This window comes from Leopardus geoffroyi, chromosome D1, assembly GCF_018350155.1.
Source record: "Leopardus geoffroyi isolate Oge1 chromosome D1, O.geoffroyi_Oge1_pat1.0, whole genome shotgun sequence".
NCBI classification, from domain to species: domain Eukaryota; kingdom Metazoa; phylum Chordata; class Mammalia; order Carnivora; family Felidae; genus Leopardus; species Leopardus geoffroyi.
Genome location: NC_059329.1, coordinates 43,351,249 through 43,365,524, shown reverse-complemented (window position 1 = coordinate 43,365,524; position 14,276 = coordinate 43,351,249). Strand labels below are relative to the sequence as shown.

The following is a 14,276-nucleotide window of genomic DNA, read 5'->3' as shown; positions in this document are numbered from 1 at the left end:
GCTTGTCCCACTTCTGATTCTGCTCAACAGATTCAGATTTTTTCAACTTTTTAATTGTTTTATTCTGCTATCTGTCTGCATGCTGACAATATTCTCATGCTGCTATTTATTTTTCGGTGTTATGTATTATCTGTTTACATCTCATTAGGGAAGATGGCATTTAGCTCTTTATCACTTTTTCTCCCAACTCCCAAGTACTTTCCCTCATTGCGTTTTCTCAGTATATATTTGTACCACACTTGTTGATTAGAATATCTTTTTTCTTCTCCATGTATCCATAACTGGTTCACCACAAACTTTTAGTATATTTAAAAACATCAGGCGATCTGACAGATTTCATTTTCCTTCGAATCTTCTCCTGTTGCTCTGAATTCTCTGCTTGTTCTCTTTGCCTGTGGCACATCCTTGCCTGTGAAATTTTCCTTCACCGAGAAATCTGAGAGCACCTTCATTTCTCTCCTGTTTTGCATCTTCTGTTTCCTCGATTTTGTATCTTCCTTTTTCTTGTTTATTCTGTACTGTTTTTGGAGCACATCCTACAAGAACTTCTCGAAAAGGGTGTATGAAATCTAAAGCCCTTGCATGTCTGAAATGCATTTCAACTACACACTATTCTTTCTCAGTTTGCCTGGGCACAAAGCTTTTGGTTGAAAATGCTACATCCTCAGAATTTTGAACTCATCACTCAATGACTTTCAGCCTTCAGGATTGCTGTTGAGAAATCTGTTGCTATTTGATCCCTGATCGCTTCGCTTTTTTTTTATTTTATTGAAATATAATTGGCATTCAGTATCCTATTAGCTTCAGGTGTGCATCATAGTGATTCACTATTCTTATACATTACAAAATGACCCCCACAATATCTAGTTAACATCTATCAATATACAAAGTTATTATGATATTACTGACTATATTTTCTGTGCTGTATATTACATCTCCATGATTTAATTATTTTATGACTGGAAGTTTGTACCTCTTAATCCCCTTTACCTATTTTGCCTGCCCTCTAACCCTTCCTGTTTCTGATAACCAAGAGTTTGTTTTTTGTATCTGTGAGTCCGTTTCTGTTTTATTTACTCAGTTGTTTGTTTTTTTTTAGTTATACATATAAGGAAAGTCATGTGGTATTTGCCTTTCTCTGTCTGACTTACTTCACTTAGCATAATACCCTCTAGGCCCATCCATGTTGCAAATGGCAAGATTTCATTCTTTATGGCTGAGTAATATTCCCGTGTGTGTGTGTGTGTGTGTGTGTGTGTGTGTGTGTGTTCATCTATTGATGGACACTTAGACTGCTTCCATGTCTTGGCTATTGTAAGTAATGATGCAGTGAACATAGGAGTACATGTATCTCTTTGAAATGGTGTTTTTCTTTTTTTTTTTAACGTTTATTTATTTTTGAGACAGAGAGAGACAGAGCATGAACCGGGGAGGGTCAGAGAGAGGGAGACACAGAATCTGAAACAGGCTCCAGGCTCTGAGCTGTCAGCACAGAGCCCGACGCGGGGCTCGAACTCACGGACTGCGAGATCATGACCTGAGCCGAAGTCGGCCGCTTAACCGACTGAGCCACCCAGGCGCCCCTGTTTTTCTTTTCTTAAGATAAATACCCAGCAGTGGAATTGTTGGATTGTATGGTAGTTCTATTTTTATATTTTTGAGGAACCTCCATACTGTTTTCCACAGTGGCTGCACCAGTTTGCTTTCTGTGCAATATTGCACAAGGGTTTCCTTTTCTCCACATCCTCACCAATATTTTCTATATTTTGCCTTTTTGATCATAGCCAGTCTGACGGGTATGAGGTGATAGCTCATTGTGATTTTAATTTGCATTTCTCTGATGATTAGTGATGTTGAGCATTTTTTTATGTGTCTGTTGGCCATCTGTATGTACACTTTGTAAAAAAATGTTTATTCAATGTTTATTCAATGTTTATTCCTCTGTCCCTTTTTTTTTCCACCTTTGCCCAGTTTTTAATTTGGTTGTTTGTGTTTTTGATATTGACTTGTAAAAGTTCTTTATATATTTTGGATAGTAAACCATTAATGAATGTATGATTTGCAAATATATTCTCTTTCTCAGTAGGTTGTCTTTTCCTTTTGTTGACTGTTTCCTTCACTTTTTATTTTGATGTAGTCCTATGTACACCTTTTAGCCTTTGCTGCCTTTGCCTGAGGATACCGGTCCAAGAAAATATTGCTAATACCATGTCAAAGAGCTTACTGACCATGTTTTCTTCTAAGGGTTTTAATGTTTCAGGTCTTCCATTCAAATCTTTAATGCATTTTGAATTTATTTTTGTGTGTGGGATAAGAAAGTGGTTCAATTTCATTCTTCTGCATGTAGCTATACAGTTTTCTCAGCACCATTTATTGAAGAGACTATATTTTCCCCACTGTATATTCTTGCCTCTTTTGTCATAGATTAAATGACCACATATGCATGGAATTATTTCTGGGCTGTCTATTTCATTCATTGACCTATGTGTCTATCTTCATGCTGGTTCTATGATATTTTCAAAGGAAGGTTTTATACCTTTCATGTTGTCCTGATGTATGTGTGTGCCTTGGTTGGTTAATACATTTTTCCTTTCACTGGGCTGGGCACAGAGTGGGACTTTGGTCTGGAAACCTATGTCTCACATTTGGAGGGAATACTTTTTCCCTTGATCACTTCTTCCCTCTTTCCTCTTTTTTGAACTATTAGTAGTTGTTTAATACCTGGGGATTCTTTTCTAATGTATTTATATTTTATCTTTCGTTTCTATCTGTGTCTTTTTTTACCATCTGGAATATTTTTCTCAATTCTGTCATTCATTTTTAACTGATATCTTTTTTATTATTATTATTATTATTATTATTATTATTATTATTATCATTATTAAGTCTCCCTCCATTCCATACAGTACCTCCTTGCTCTGAGTTGATTTTATTTTAATTTGTGTGCTTGGTCTAGTATCTTTCATGTCAAGGCTGTTTTTAAATGCCTGGTCATCTTTGGCAACCTGTCTTTTAGGCAAGCTGATTGAAGTCCTGTATACAAGGGTGGCACTTGTCAAATGGGAAGCTTCTGAGAAGAGTGATCAAGAATGCCTATTCTGGTTGCGTCACGGGGAGGCAACAATTCGAGAATCTATATGTCTTTTCTCTTGGACTAGTTATTCTCCCCAGACAGGAAATCTTTAATCCTGCCTTTGGGGTAGGAAGTTAGGGAAGGTTAGATGGGGGTAGTGATGAGTATCGATGTTCATATTATCTACATTTTACTTGTGAGAAAACTACAGTAAAGAAAGGCTAAGAATCTTTGGGTTAATAAACACCCAAAAGTTATTTGGTAATAAATCCTAAAGCCTGGACTCAAACTCTGGTTAATTTTAGAGTCTTAGTATCTTCAACACACCACTGTATAAAGTGTTCTTTTATATCAATAAAAAATGAGCAACTAAAATGATAAGCAGCTAAATAAAACAGGCAAAAGGCATAAATCAGCAATTCAGAGTTGGAAAGGTCCTTGCCTCTTGGCTTTTGTGTATTTTCTCGGTTTCTTAGATACGTCTGAGCATTCCTTCTCTCTCCTGAGCGAGACTTTGGATCCATTACTGAACTCACTGTGCCCATTCTTCACACTTCACACACTGCTTGTCAGAGAATGATCCATTCGTGGCATTTCAATCATTAACAATTTGCAACATTCCCCTATATAATATGTATATAATACTCATTTCCTTGCCTCTACCAATTCTCTGCCTTCTTAAATTATTTGTACTGTAATGAAACATTATCTTGTCTTTAAAGTTTCAAAACGTTTTCCCACCTCCTGTGTTCTTGAAGGCAAGACTGTTAGGCCTTTCCAAATAATTTTTATGCTATCATTTATGTTGTATACACATATTTTTTAATTACTAAAAACCTGGGGTGTGTTTTAATATTATAATACTAACCCATTAGTAAGTGGCTTATTGAGGCACTGAAATACTTTCCTTTATTTATTCGTTATTGACCAAAACAGTTTTACTAATATTAACAGTAAATATGATACTTTGCATTTTATTATAAGCTATCTTACAAGAGAAATATTTTGTGTTTTTGTTTTTTTGTGTTTTTTTCCTTTTCTTTTCTTTTTTTTTCTTTTTTTTTTTTTTTTTTTTTTTTTGTAGGCAACAAACAAATTCAGGAGCTATCCGCTGTATCACAGTGTCTATGAAACTTATGAACTGGTGGAGAAGTTCTATGATCCAACTTTTAAGTATCACCTCGCTGTGGCCCAGGTTCGAGGAGGGATGGTGTTTGAACTGGCCGATTCCACAGTGCTCCCATTTGACTGTCGAGATTATGCTACAGTTTTAAGAAAGTATGCTGACAAAATCTACAATATTTCAATGAAACATCCTCAAGAAATGAAAATGTACAGTGTGTCATTTGGTAAGCTTCTTCCTCTTTCAAAATTCATTATCTCTGGGTTTTATTTAATCTCCAAAACGCAATGATCTACTTTAGTCCATTTATTAATTATTGCCATTCCACGGGATCAGATACGTTGTTTACATCTATAAAAGTGCTTTCCATTTCATTGATGCTCATCTTGTAATATTTAATTATAAATACCTTGTCAAATGCAAAAGAGGACAACTTCCTGTATTGTTCCCTTTGCATAAGCCATTCATCAATGCCATTAGGGCCTGTTTCTATTTCAGATTCACTTTTTTCTGCTGTGAAGAATTTTACAGAAATTGCTTCTAAGTTCAGTGAGAGACTCCAAGGCTTGGACAAAAACAAGTATGTTGTACATTTTTAAGTTATGCATATAATAGATACAATGAAAAAGAGATACTAATTGACATGTTTGTTGCTGAAATGTCTTTGGAAAGCGTTTTGCTGATTTCTGTCTCCACTGTAATGCATCCTATACAGGGCTACCATATCTCTCCAAAACTCATTCCTTTTTTTTTTTAAGTTTTTATTTTTTTATTTGAGAGAGAGAGAGAGCACAAACAGGGGAGGGGCAGAGAGAGGGCGGGGAGAGAGAGAATCCTAAGCAGGCTCCACACCTTCAGCACAGACCTTGACGTGGGGCTCGATCTCACAAACTGTGAGATCATGACCTGAGTGGAGATCAAGAGTTGGACACTTAACTGACTGAGCCACCCGGGCGCCCCATCTCCAAGACCCATTTCTAACATTCGGAGTGGCGGCTGTGCTTCTGGGAAATGCCAGTGCCCCTTTACTACCAGCTGAATAGTTATGAAATTCCCACCTTTGCCCTGAAGGCCCTTCGCTCTGTGACCCCAGCTTTTTCTAGTTTTATCTCATTCTTTCAATGTTTGTACATCATACTCCCACCAAATTCTCCTATTCCCAGAGCACACCTTCTTTCTCCCTCTTCTTAATGTCACTACCTCGGAGTTCCTCATTTCCACTTCCACCTGACAAGGTCTTTATCCAGCCTAACAAGTGTCGTGAAGCCGTTTTTTTTTTGTTTTTTTTTTTTTAATTTTTTTTTTTTTTAACATTTATTTTTGAGACAGGGAGAGACAGAGCATGAACGGGGGAGGGTCAGAGAGAGAGGGAGACACAGAATCTGAAACAGGCTCCAGGCTCTGAGCTGTCAGCACAGAGCCCGACGCGGGGCTCGAACTCACAGAGTGCGAGATCGTGACCTGAGCCGAAGTCGGCCGCTCAACCGACTGAGCCACCCAGGCGCCCCAAGCCGTTTTTCTTCTAGTAGTAAGCGTTTAGGATCAATTCTGTATAAAATCGCAAAAGTGAAAGATAATTGGAACAGAATTTTTAGATGGGAGAAAAATAATGGGAAGGTATTAAGGAAATTTTTTTAAGGTAGAATTTTGAGAGTGAACATCTTCTGTATATTAAACTTATTATCAAGTTACAAATATCAAATCCTTGGGGACTGATGCAAAAATACATAGAAAGATAAGAGCAGACAGTCCGAAAATAGATGAGTGACATTTAAGAATGTATTTATAATGAAGGATACATCAAAAATAAATGGAGAGGAAAGACATATTCAACAATAGTGATGTGTAAGCCTTTTAGCAGCTGATAAGAAGTCGATTTCAAAAATCTCACTTCACATCACATGCAAACATAAGCGATGGGTTAGAAGAATTCTTTACTAAAAATTGAAATTTCTTGGAAGTGAAATTCAACTTTAGATGCAACAAGGAAATGAGAAAGCAATGAGGTTTGAGGAGACCGAAATGGTTAATAATATGAAAATTAATCATCCAAAGCAAAGATAGAAGACTGGGAAACCTCTTTTCCCACAAATATGTAAAGGGAATAATATAATAAATATCATAAAAATATTTTTGAAAATTGGTAAAAAAAAAATCCAAAAGAACAAGGCTGAAAATGTTGGCAATGGGCAAGCCAATTAAAAAAGAAGATACTACCAGTACAGACACAGAGACAAAAAACCTTCAAATTCACCACTAGTTAAAAATTACAGATGAAAATAGTGTTGTACTATCTTCATATCAACTAATGATTTAAAACTTGGTCATACACATTGCCCCAGATGGTTCACTGGAGCCAGCATTCTCACACTCTTTTGATAGCATTGTGAATTGCTTTGAAAACCTTTTTGAAAAAGAAAATAAATAAAAAATAAAAACCTTTGGAAAAGCACAAACTCATACTGCTAATGTTTTAAGAGCCGTTTACAGAGTTCTTAGACTTTGGCATAGTATTTCCATTTCTTGGACTTTTTCTTCAGAAAGAGTTTCAAGTTTGGAAAGAGAAAAAGGTCTTCTCAGAGAAAGATAGGAATTATAATACCGAATAATTCCAAACAGTCATTACCTAAGAGGGGAGAAATTAACTAAAAAAAAATTAGTTGTCCACTAATTTGAATAATTTATAAGCATTAAAATAGATGATTATAAAGGAAATATAATGTAAGATATTTATAATAAAATGTGAAACAAGCAAAAATACGTAAAATTTAAATAGAGTTTGATTATACTTTTATTGAACAAATATAGAGAAAAACTCAAGGTAAACCAATTAGTATAATAATTGTGTTATTCTGGGGTGGACATGAGGGTTTTTTTTCTGTATACTTTCCAATTCTTTCCAAATTTTTTATGTAGGTAAAAAAAAAAAATCTACAATGAGAAATAAACTTTAAGGACATTCCAAACACCATATATTCTCTGAAGTTGATTTTCTATCTTTAAAAAAAAAAAGACACTTCTTGCTGGCACAATGCCTTATGGGCATAGATTATGGTTTTCTAGGACATTTGGCTTTCACTTTGTATATTTGTGTATTTGTCCTATCCTCTCTAAATAGTAGTTAAGGTATAGTTTGTGTCTCCACACTATGTTTACAAATCCTGAAACATCTGTAAAAATGCATTACCCATGATAGTACTAAATGCTGGCTAAAGTACATGAAACTGAATGTTGAATTTCTCAACCCAAACTTTGAAATCCAAGGAAAAGACGCTTCTTTAATTCTGCTTCTGCTGAATCAATCCCTAGATCCATCAAAGGATTCAGAAAGTTGTCTCCTTGGTACCTTCATATTCACATAGTATTCAACCTGAAGACTTATTCGTTCTTCGGTTGTCCTGGGAAGGTCAGCATGCTTCTGGAATGCAGAAATCCCATTTACTTAAGTCCCGTGTTCTCAGCATTTACCTCCCAGGGCTATTTCAAGCTAGGCTGTGCTTTGTACAAGGAACAGCATGGTTTTTCAGTGGTAGCCTCAAGATCAGAAATCCAGAGAGAGGTGTGAGTGTATGTGTTGTTGTTGTTGTTGTTGTTGTTGTTGTTGTAATGCTTTATGAATTTGGTTCAGAAACCTTTAGTATCTTACTGAAATTGTGTTTTATGCAGTTGTCTCCACTGTTAGTTTATGTGAGGTGTTCACAGGTAAAGTTTACACTGAGTTTACCTTGATACTATCACAAAACCTGACTTCTTGATGTTGAATAAATAAATGTTAAAAATAGCTCAAACCAGATTATGGGGCCTTTAGTTATTTTATTTTTCCTTTTGTCAACATAGTGCAGTTGAAAGAATAGTGCTGAGCTTCTATTTCATTCTAAAACTTTCTAGTTGTGAATGTGGGCATGTTATTTAACTACTGAGTCTTAGTTATCTTAGCTATGGAATGGGACTGCTTTCCTGCCTAACTTGCAGGATTACTCTGAACATTAAAGAAAACATTACTGGGGTTCCCGGCTGCTCAGTCAGTAGAGCAGGAGACTCTTGATCTTAGGGTCGTGAGTTCAATGTTGGGCATGGAGCCTACTTAAAAAGAAAAGAAAAGAAAAGAAAGAAGACATTACATAACCATTCAGAATAGTAATTGGCATATAGGAATCAGTAGTTATTATTAAAACTAAAATATAACAAAATAAAGAATTAAATTATTAAATAACTGTTCTCAATAGTTAGATTATAGCAGAATTAATATGTTGAATTTAATAACTCATTGTTCAACTATTCAAAACTTGATACATTTTCAATGATATCGAATCATTCTTATTACAATAACACCCCCCTCTTTGGAATATGAATTCTGTGATAGCAGGAGAAGTATCTGCTATTTAAAAAAAAAAAATTTTTTTTAATGTTTATTTATTTCTGAGACAGAGACAGAGCATGAGTGGGGAGGGGCGGAGAGAGAGGGAGACACATAATCTGAAGCAGGCTCCAGGCTCTGAGCTGTCAGGCCAGAGCCCAACGCGGGGCTTGAACTCACAACCCGTGAGATCACAATCTGAGCCGAAGTCGGTCGCTCAACTGACTGAGCCACCCAGGTGCCTCTAGAAGTATCTGATATTTGATAACAGCAGACATTCAAATCTTGTTAAAAGGATAAAGTAAACACCATTTCTTGTGTTTATTATAGTTTATCTTTAATAACAATAAAAACATTAGCTGTCATTTGGTAAAATATGTATAATTTTCCAGGAACCTTACATTAACATTAATAGATTATCCTTCTTTACCTCTTTGCTTGGGAACTTATCCTTCTCTTCATGAGCTATCCCATTCCATATTGAAGTGACTACTTTGAGTAGATTACTGGAATACCTAAGATGAAAAAAGTCTTGCCTATTTTTAAATGCCTAGGTTTGTCAATTCATTATTATTTCAAAATAAATAAAAATTACTGTCATCTTTTCAATTGGAAAGTATAACTTCATGTGCTTCTACAAGCCCCAGGAGAATAGTATTTTATAGGTTTCTTTAAATGTAACTGTGTATGCTGTTCTTAATTTGCATATCATAGGAATTTAAGATATATTAGTTGTGTTTAGTTTTGTTCTGAATTTTATTATTTACTTTTTTAAAGTTTATTTATTTATTTTGAGAGACAGAGAGTGTGAGCCAGGGAGGGGTACAGAGAGAGGGAGAGAGAGAATCCCAAGCAGGCTCTACGTTGTCAGCACAGAACCTGATGTGGGCCTCTATCTCGTGAATCGTGAGATCGTGACCCGAGCTGAAATCAAGAGTTCGATGCTTAATGGACTGAGCCACCCAGGAAACCCTGTTTTGTTCTGAATTTTTAGTTTGCTGTGTAGTGTTCACGTTTTCGTGAAGTGACAACTGTATTCATTTTCTTTTTTAGCCCAATATTATTGAGAATTATGAATGATCAATTGATGTTTTTGGAACGAGCATTTATTGATCCTTTAGGATTACCAGACAGGCCTTTCTATAGGTAAGGATACAAATATGACTATTGATTATATCATTCTGTCTTATTTTTTGCACTGTGGAAAAACTATAGCTGATTTCTTGTAAGCAAATAGAATATTTCAAAATATATATAGTAAATGATAAATATATTATTTCTTCATATAATGTAATATGATGGCTATATACCTTTCTTTTTAATTTTTTTTACTTCTGATAATAAAAGAATATATGTTCATTGTAGGAAATTTAGAAGATTCGCAAAGTCACAGGTAGGAAATAAAAATATCCCCAATTCCATCAGTTAGTTTATGCTTATATTTTGGTTTAGATAATTTTAGCCCCTCTCCATTTTAAATATATTTGTGTTTATGTATGTATATAAGACATAATAAATATATGTGAAATGTGTATAATAAATATATATTTACTTACTCCCCTAATGTTCACATTTTTTACTAATTCTTGACAATCCTAAATATTTCTGATAAACATCAGTGGTGAACATTAGATTGATCCTACTGAAAGTTGCAGAATGAATTAGATCACTGACTAACAAGAAATAGCCCCATCTGTCTGTTTATAGATTATCAAAGGATCAGAATTGGGCATGATCCAAGCATGGTAACTCATTTCCCAATGGCAGCGTGATTGTGCCTCTTTCCTTACCTCTTTGCTTGGGAACTTATCCTTCCCTTCATGGGCTATTACATGAACTGACATAGATCTTTCTTTTCTTTTCTTTTTTTTTAAGATTTTAAATTTATTTTGAGACAGACAGAGGCAGTGCGAGTAGGGTAGAGGGAGAGAGAGAGAATTCCAAGCAGGTTCTGTGCTGCCAACTGCACAGAGCCCATTGTGGAGCTCGAGCTCACAGAACTGTGAGATCATGACCTGAGCCAAAACCAAGAGTCAGATACTTACCCTACTAAGCCACCCAGGTGCCCTGACATAGGTCTTTTAATAAAACATCACCTTCTACCTAGGTCATGTTAAACTTTCAAGGTTGTTTTTAATAGTTCTTCATACTTTAAGGTAGGCATTCTAACATGTTAGTGTGTCTTCCTTTTTAACGAGAAAAACACAGTAGTAAGTTGGCAGGCCACAAACAGGACTTTGATAATCACAACTGTGCTACATTTCAGGGGGTAAAGTGTGATAGTGAAAAGTCAGTACTTACTTGCAGTGTAACTTGAGACTGATCCCATAATCTCTCATATCTTAATTTCCTTCTTTTTGAAATGCTAAAATCAACTTTGTAGAGTTTATTTTCAAGGGTTAGAAAAATTATAGGCAAATTATATAACAAGCATGATCCCTAGTAGGTGCCAACTATTGTGGCTCTTGTTATTTTTGTTGCTATGAACCACATTAAATCATCTGTTTAAAATAAAAACATAATTAGATAAAGGTTTTATATCCACGATATATAAAGAACTTTATAATTCAATTAAAACGGACAGAAGACATGAGTAGACATTTTTCTAAAGAAGACATACAGATGGACAACAGATGTGTGAAAAGATGCTCAGGGCACCTGGGTGGCTCAGTTGGGTTAAGCGTCTGACTCTTGATTTCCACTCAGGTCATGATCTTGTAGTTTGTGTGTTCGAACCCTGAGTTGTGCTCTGCGCTAACAGTGCCTGCTTGGGATTCTCTGTCTCCCTGTCTCTCTGTGCCCCTCCCCTGTGCATTCCCTCTCTCTTTCTCTCTCAAAAGCAAATAAGTAAACATTTTTAAAAAAGAAGAAAAAGAAAGAAAAGATGTTCAACATCACTGATCATCAAAGAAATACAAATCAAAACTACAATGAGATATCACCTCCCACCTGTCAGAATGGCTAAAATCATCAGCACAAGAAACAGCAGGTGTTGGTGAGGCTGTGGGGAAAGGGAAACCCTCTTACACTTTTGACAGGAGTGCAAACTGGTACAGTCACTCTGGAAAACAGTATGGAAGTTCCTCAAAAGGTTAAGAATAGAACTACCCTACAATCCAATAATTGCACCACTAGGTTTTTACCCAAAGAATAAAAAAACAAAACAAAACAAAACAAAAAACTAATTCAAAGGGGTATGTGCATCCCAGTGTTTATAGTGTTATTATCTACAGTAGGCAAACCATGGAAACAGCCTAAATGTCTATCAACTGATGAACAGATAATGAAGAAGTGTTATGTATCTACAATGGAAAAGAATGAAATCTTGGGGTGCCTGGGTGACTTAGTTGGCGAAGCGTCTGACTTCGATTCAGGTCATGATCTTGCAGTCTATGAGTTTAAGCCCTGCGTTGGGCTCTGTGCTGACAGCTCAAAGCCTGGAGCCTGCTTTAGATTCTGTGTCTCCCTTTCTTTCTGCCCCTCCCCAACTTGTGCTCCATTTCTTTCTCTCTCTCTCTCTCTCTCTCTCAAAAATAAATAAACATTAAAAAAAGAATGAAAGCTTGCCATTTGCAACGATGTGGATGGAGCTAGAGAGTATCATCCTAAGCGAAGTAAGTCAGAAAAACAAATACCATATAATTTCACTCATATGTGGAATTTAAGAAACAAAACAAATGAAAATAGGGAAAAAAAGAGACAGAGAGGCAAAACAAGAAACAGACTCTTTTCTTTTAAAGTTTATTTATTTATTTTTGAGAGAGAGAGCGAGCACATGCAAAGTAGGGAGAGAGAGAGAGGGAGAGGGAGAAGACCAAGGAGGCTGTCAGCACAGAGCCCAATGTGGGACTTGATTTCATGGATGTGGGGAAATCTCATGATATCCTGAGCGGAAATCAAGAGTAGAATGCTTAACCAACTGAGCCAACCAGGCACCCCCAGACTCTTAACTATAGAGAACAAATTGATGGTTAACAGAAGGGAGGGTTGAGGGTGGATGAAATAGGTGAAGGGGTTTAAGAGTACACTTTTCATCATGAGCACTGAGTAATGTATAGAATGTTAAATCACTACATTGTACACCTGAAACTAATATTAACTGGAATTTTAAAAAAAAGTTAATGCTTATTTATTTCTGAAAGGGAGAGAGAGTACAAGTGGGGGAGGAGCAGAGAGAGAGGGAGACATAGAATCCAAAGCAGGCTCCAGGCTTTGAGCTGTCAGCACAGAGCCCAACACGGGGCTAGAACTCAAGTACTGTGAGATCATGACCTGAAGCAAAGTTGGCCGCTTAGCTGACTGAACCATCCAGGCGCCCCATTGACTAACTGGACTTCAAATAAAAACGTAAAAAAAAAACAAAAAAAGTCAAAACATAGTTAATTAACACACACTTCATAGACTGGTGTTTGAAAGTGACTAAACTTGGAAATTCAGCTGATGAGTGGCTTATTCATATCATGAAATTAGAATTGTGCAGTCCAGGGTTGATAGAGCGATCCTGTTTTTCTCTTGTGTGTATCATTTGGACAACTGATAGATAACACACTGTCTGTATCAACAGGCATGTCATCTACGCTCCAAGCAGCCACAACAAGTATGCAGGGGAGTCGTTTCCAGGAATTTATGATGCTCTGTTTGACATCGAAAACAAAGATGATCCTTCCAAGGCCTGGGGAGAAGTAAAGAGACAGATTGCTATTGCAGCCTTTACAGTACGGGCTGCAGCAGGGACCCTGAGAGAAGTAGCCTAGGTGGTTCTTCAGAGAACCTGTGTTGAATAGGTAGGTATATCACTATGGTGTATTGGTAAACTAAAACATAAAACTATGTATATGTATATGTATATAGACATGCACACACACAGACATCTTAGCATTCTTTCTTCTTCTCCCTTTGAATCAAAAAAGAAAGATGGACAATTTTTATTCTATAATAATAGAAGGTTAGGGGCACCTGTGTGGCTCAGGTGGTTAAGCGTCCGACGTCGGCTCAGGTCATGATCTCATGGCTTGTGAGTTCGAGCCCCATACCTTGTTTTGCGCTGACAGCTCAGAACCTGCCTGGGATTCCCTCTCTCCCTCTCTTCCTCTCTCTGCCCCTCCCCAACTTGCTCTCTCTCTCTCTCTCAAAATAAATCAATAAGTAGATAAAAATAATAATATAAGGTTATTCTGAGTTTGAACTAAATGTTAAATTAAGGTGAACACCTACTCTATTAAAACACCCATGTGACATTATCAGAGAATCAAGTCTAGTTCAACACTTGTGTTGGCCCTACTGGCCACCCAGGGCTGGGAGAGCACTATCTTAGTGTGCCAGTGGAACAACTCTGGTCTACTCGCACTGCTGGTAAACATAGTCGCTCTGTACCATAAAGGATAATTACTTTTGTTAAATTAGCGAATATTTTATTTATGTCAAAGGGTATATATAATATGTGTATAGTGAAAAATAATAAAGAAATGAACATTTGTAGAACTATCCCCACAAATAACCAAATTAAGAAAAAGAACATTACCAATATCTTTGACTCCTCCGTGTGCCACTGACCAGTGTGCCTTCATCTTCTGCCAGAGATACTCACTTCCTTTAATCTTCTGTTTTTCTGTTATTTATAATTGTACCACACATGGTATATATCCCTTGTGTGTTTTTGGCTTTGTGTATGTTTTTTAACTGTTTATAAATAAAATCATACTGTGTATGTATATTCTAAGACT

General features: G+C 36.3%; 1 protein-coding gene across 3 annotated transcripts in view; it reads left to right on the top strand.

Annotated features, from left to right (window-relative positions):
• FOLH1B (folate hydrolase 1B) overlaps positions 1-14,276 on the top strand; it is a 68,030-nt gene that overhangs the window by 53,492 nt on the left and 262 nt on the right. The window contains exons 16-19 of one of the 3 annotated variants that reach the window (XM_045483667.1): positions 4,158-4,422; positions 4,695-4,776; positions 9,607-9,699; positions 13,118-13,337. In XM_045483667.1, the coding sequence (XP_045339623.1) occupies positions 4,158-4,422; positions 4,695-4,776; positions 9,607-9,699; positions 13,118-13,307 (630 nt within the window). In that variant the 3' untranslated portion in view covers positions 13,308-13,337. Of the gene's footprint in view, positions 1-4,157; positions 4,423-4,694; positions 4,777-9,606; positions 9,700-13,117; positions 14,265-14,276 lie in introns of those variants that run through there. The other 2 variants (XM_045483666.1, XM_045483668.1) reach the window with 2 other exon arrangements.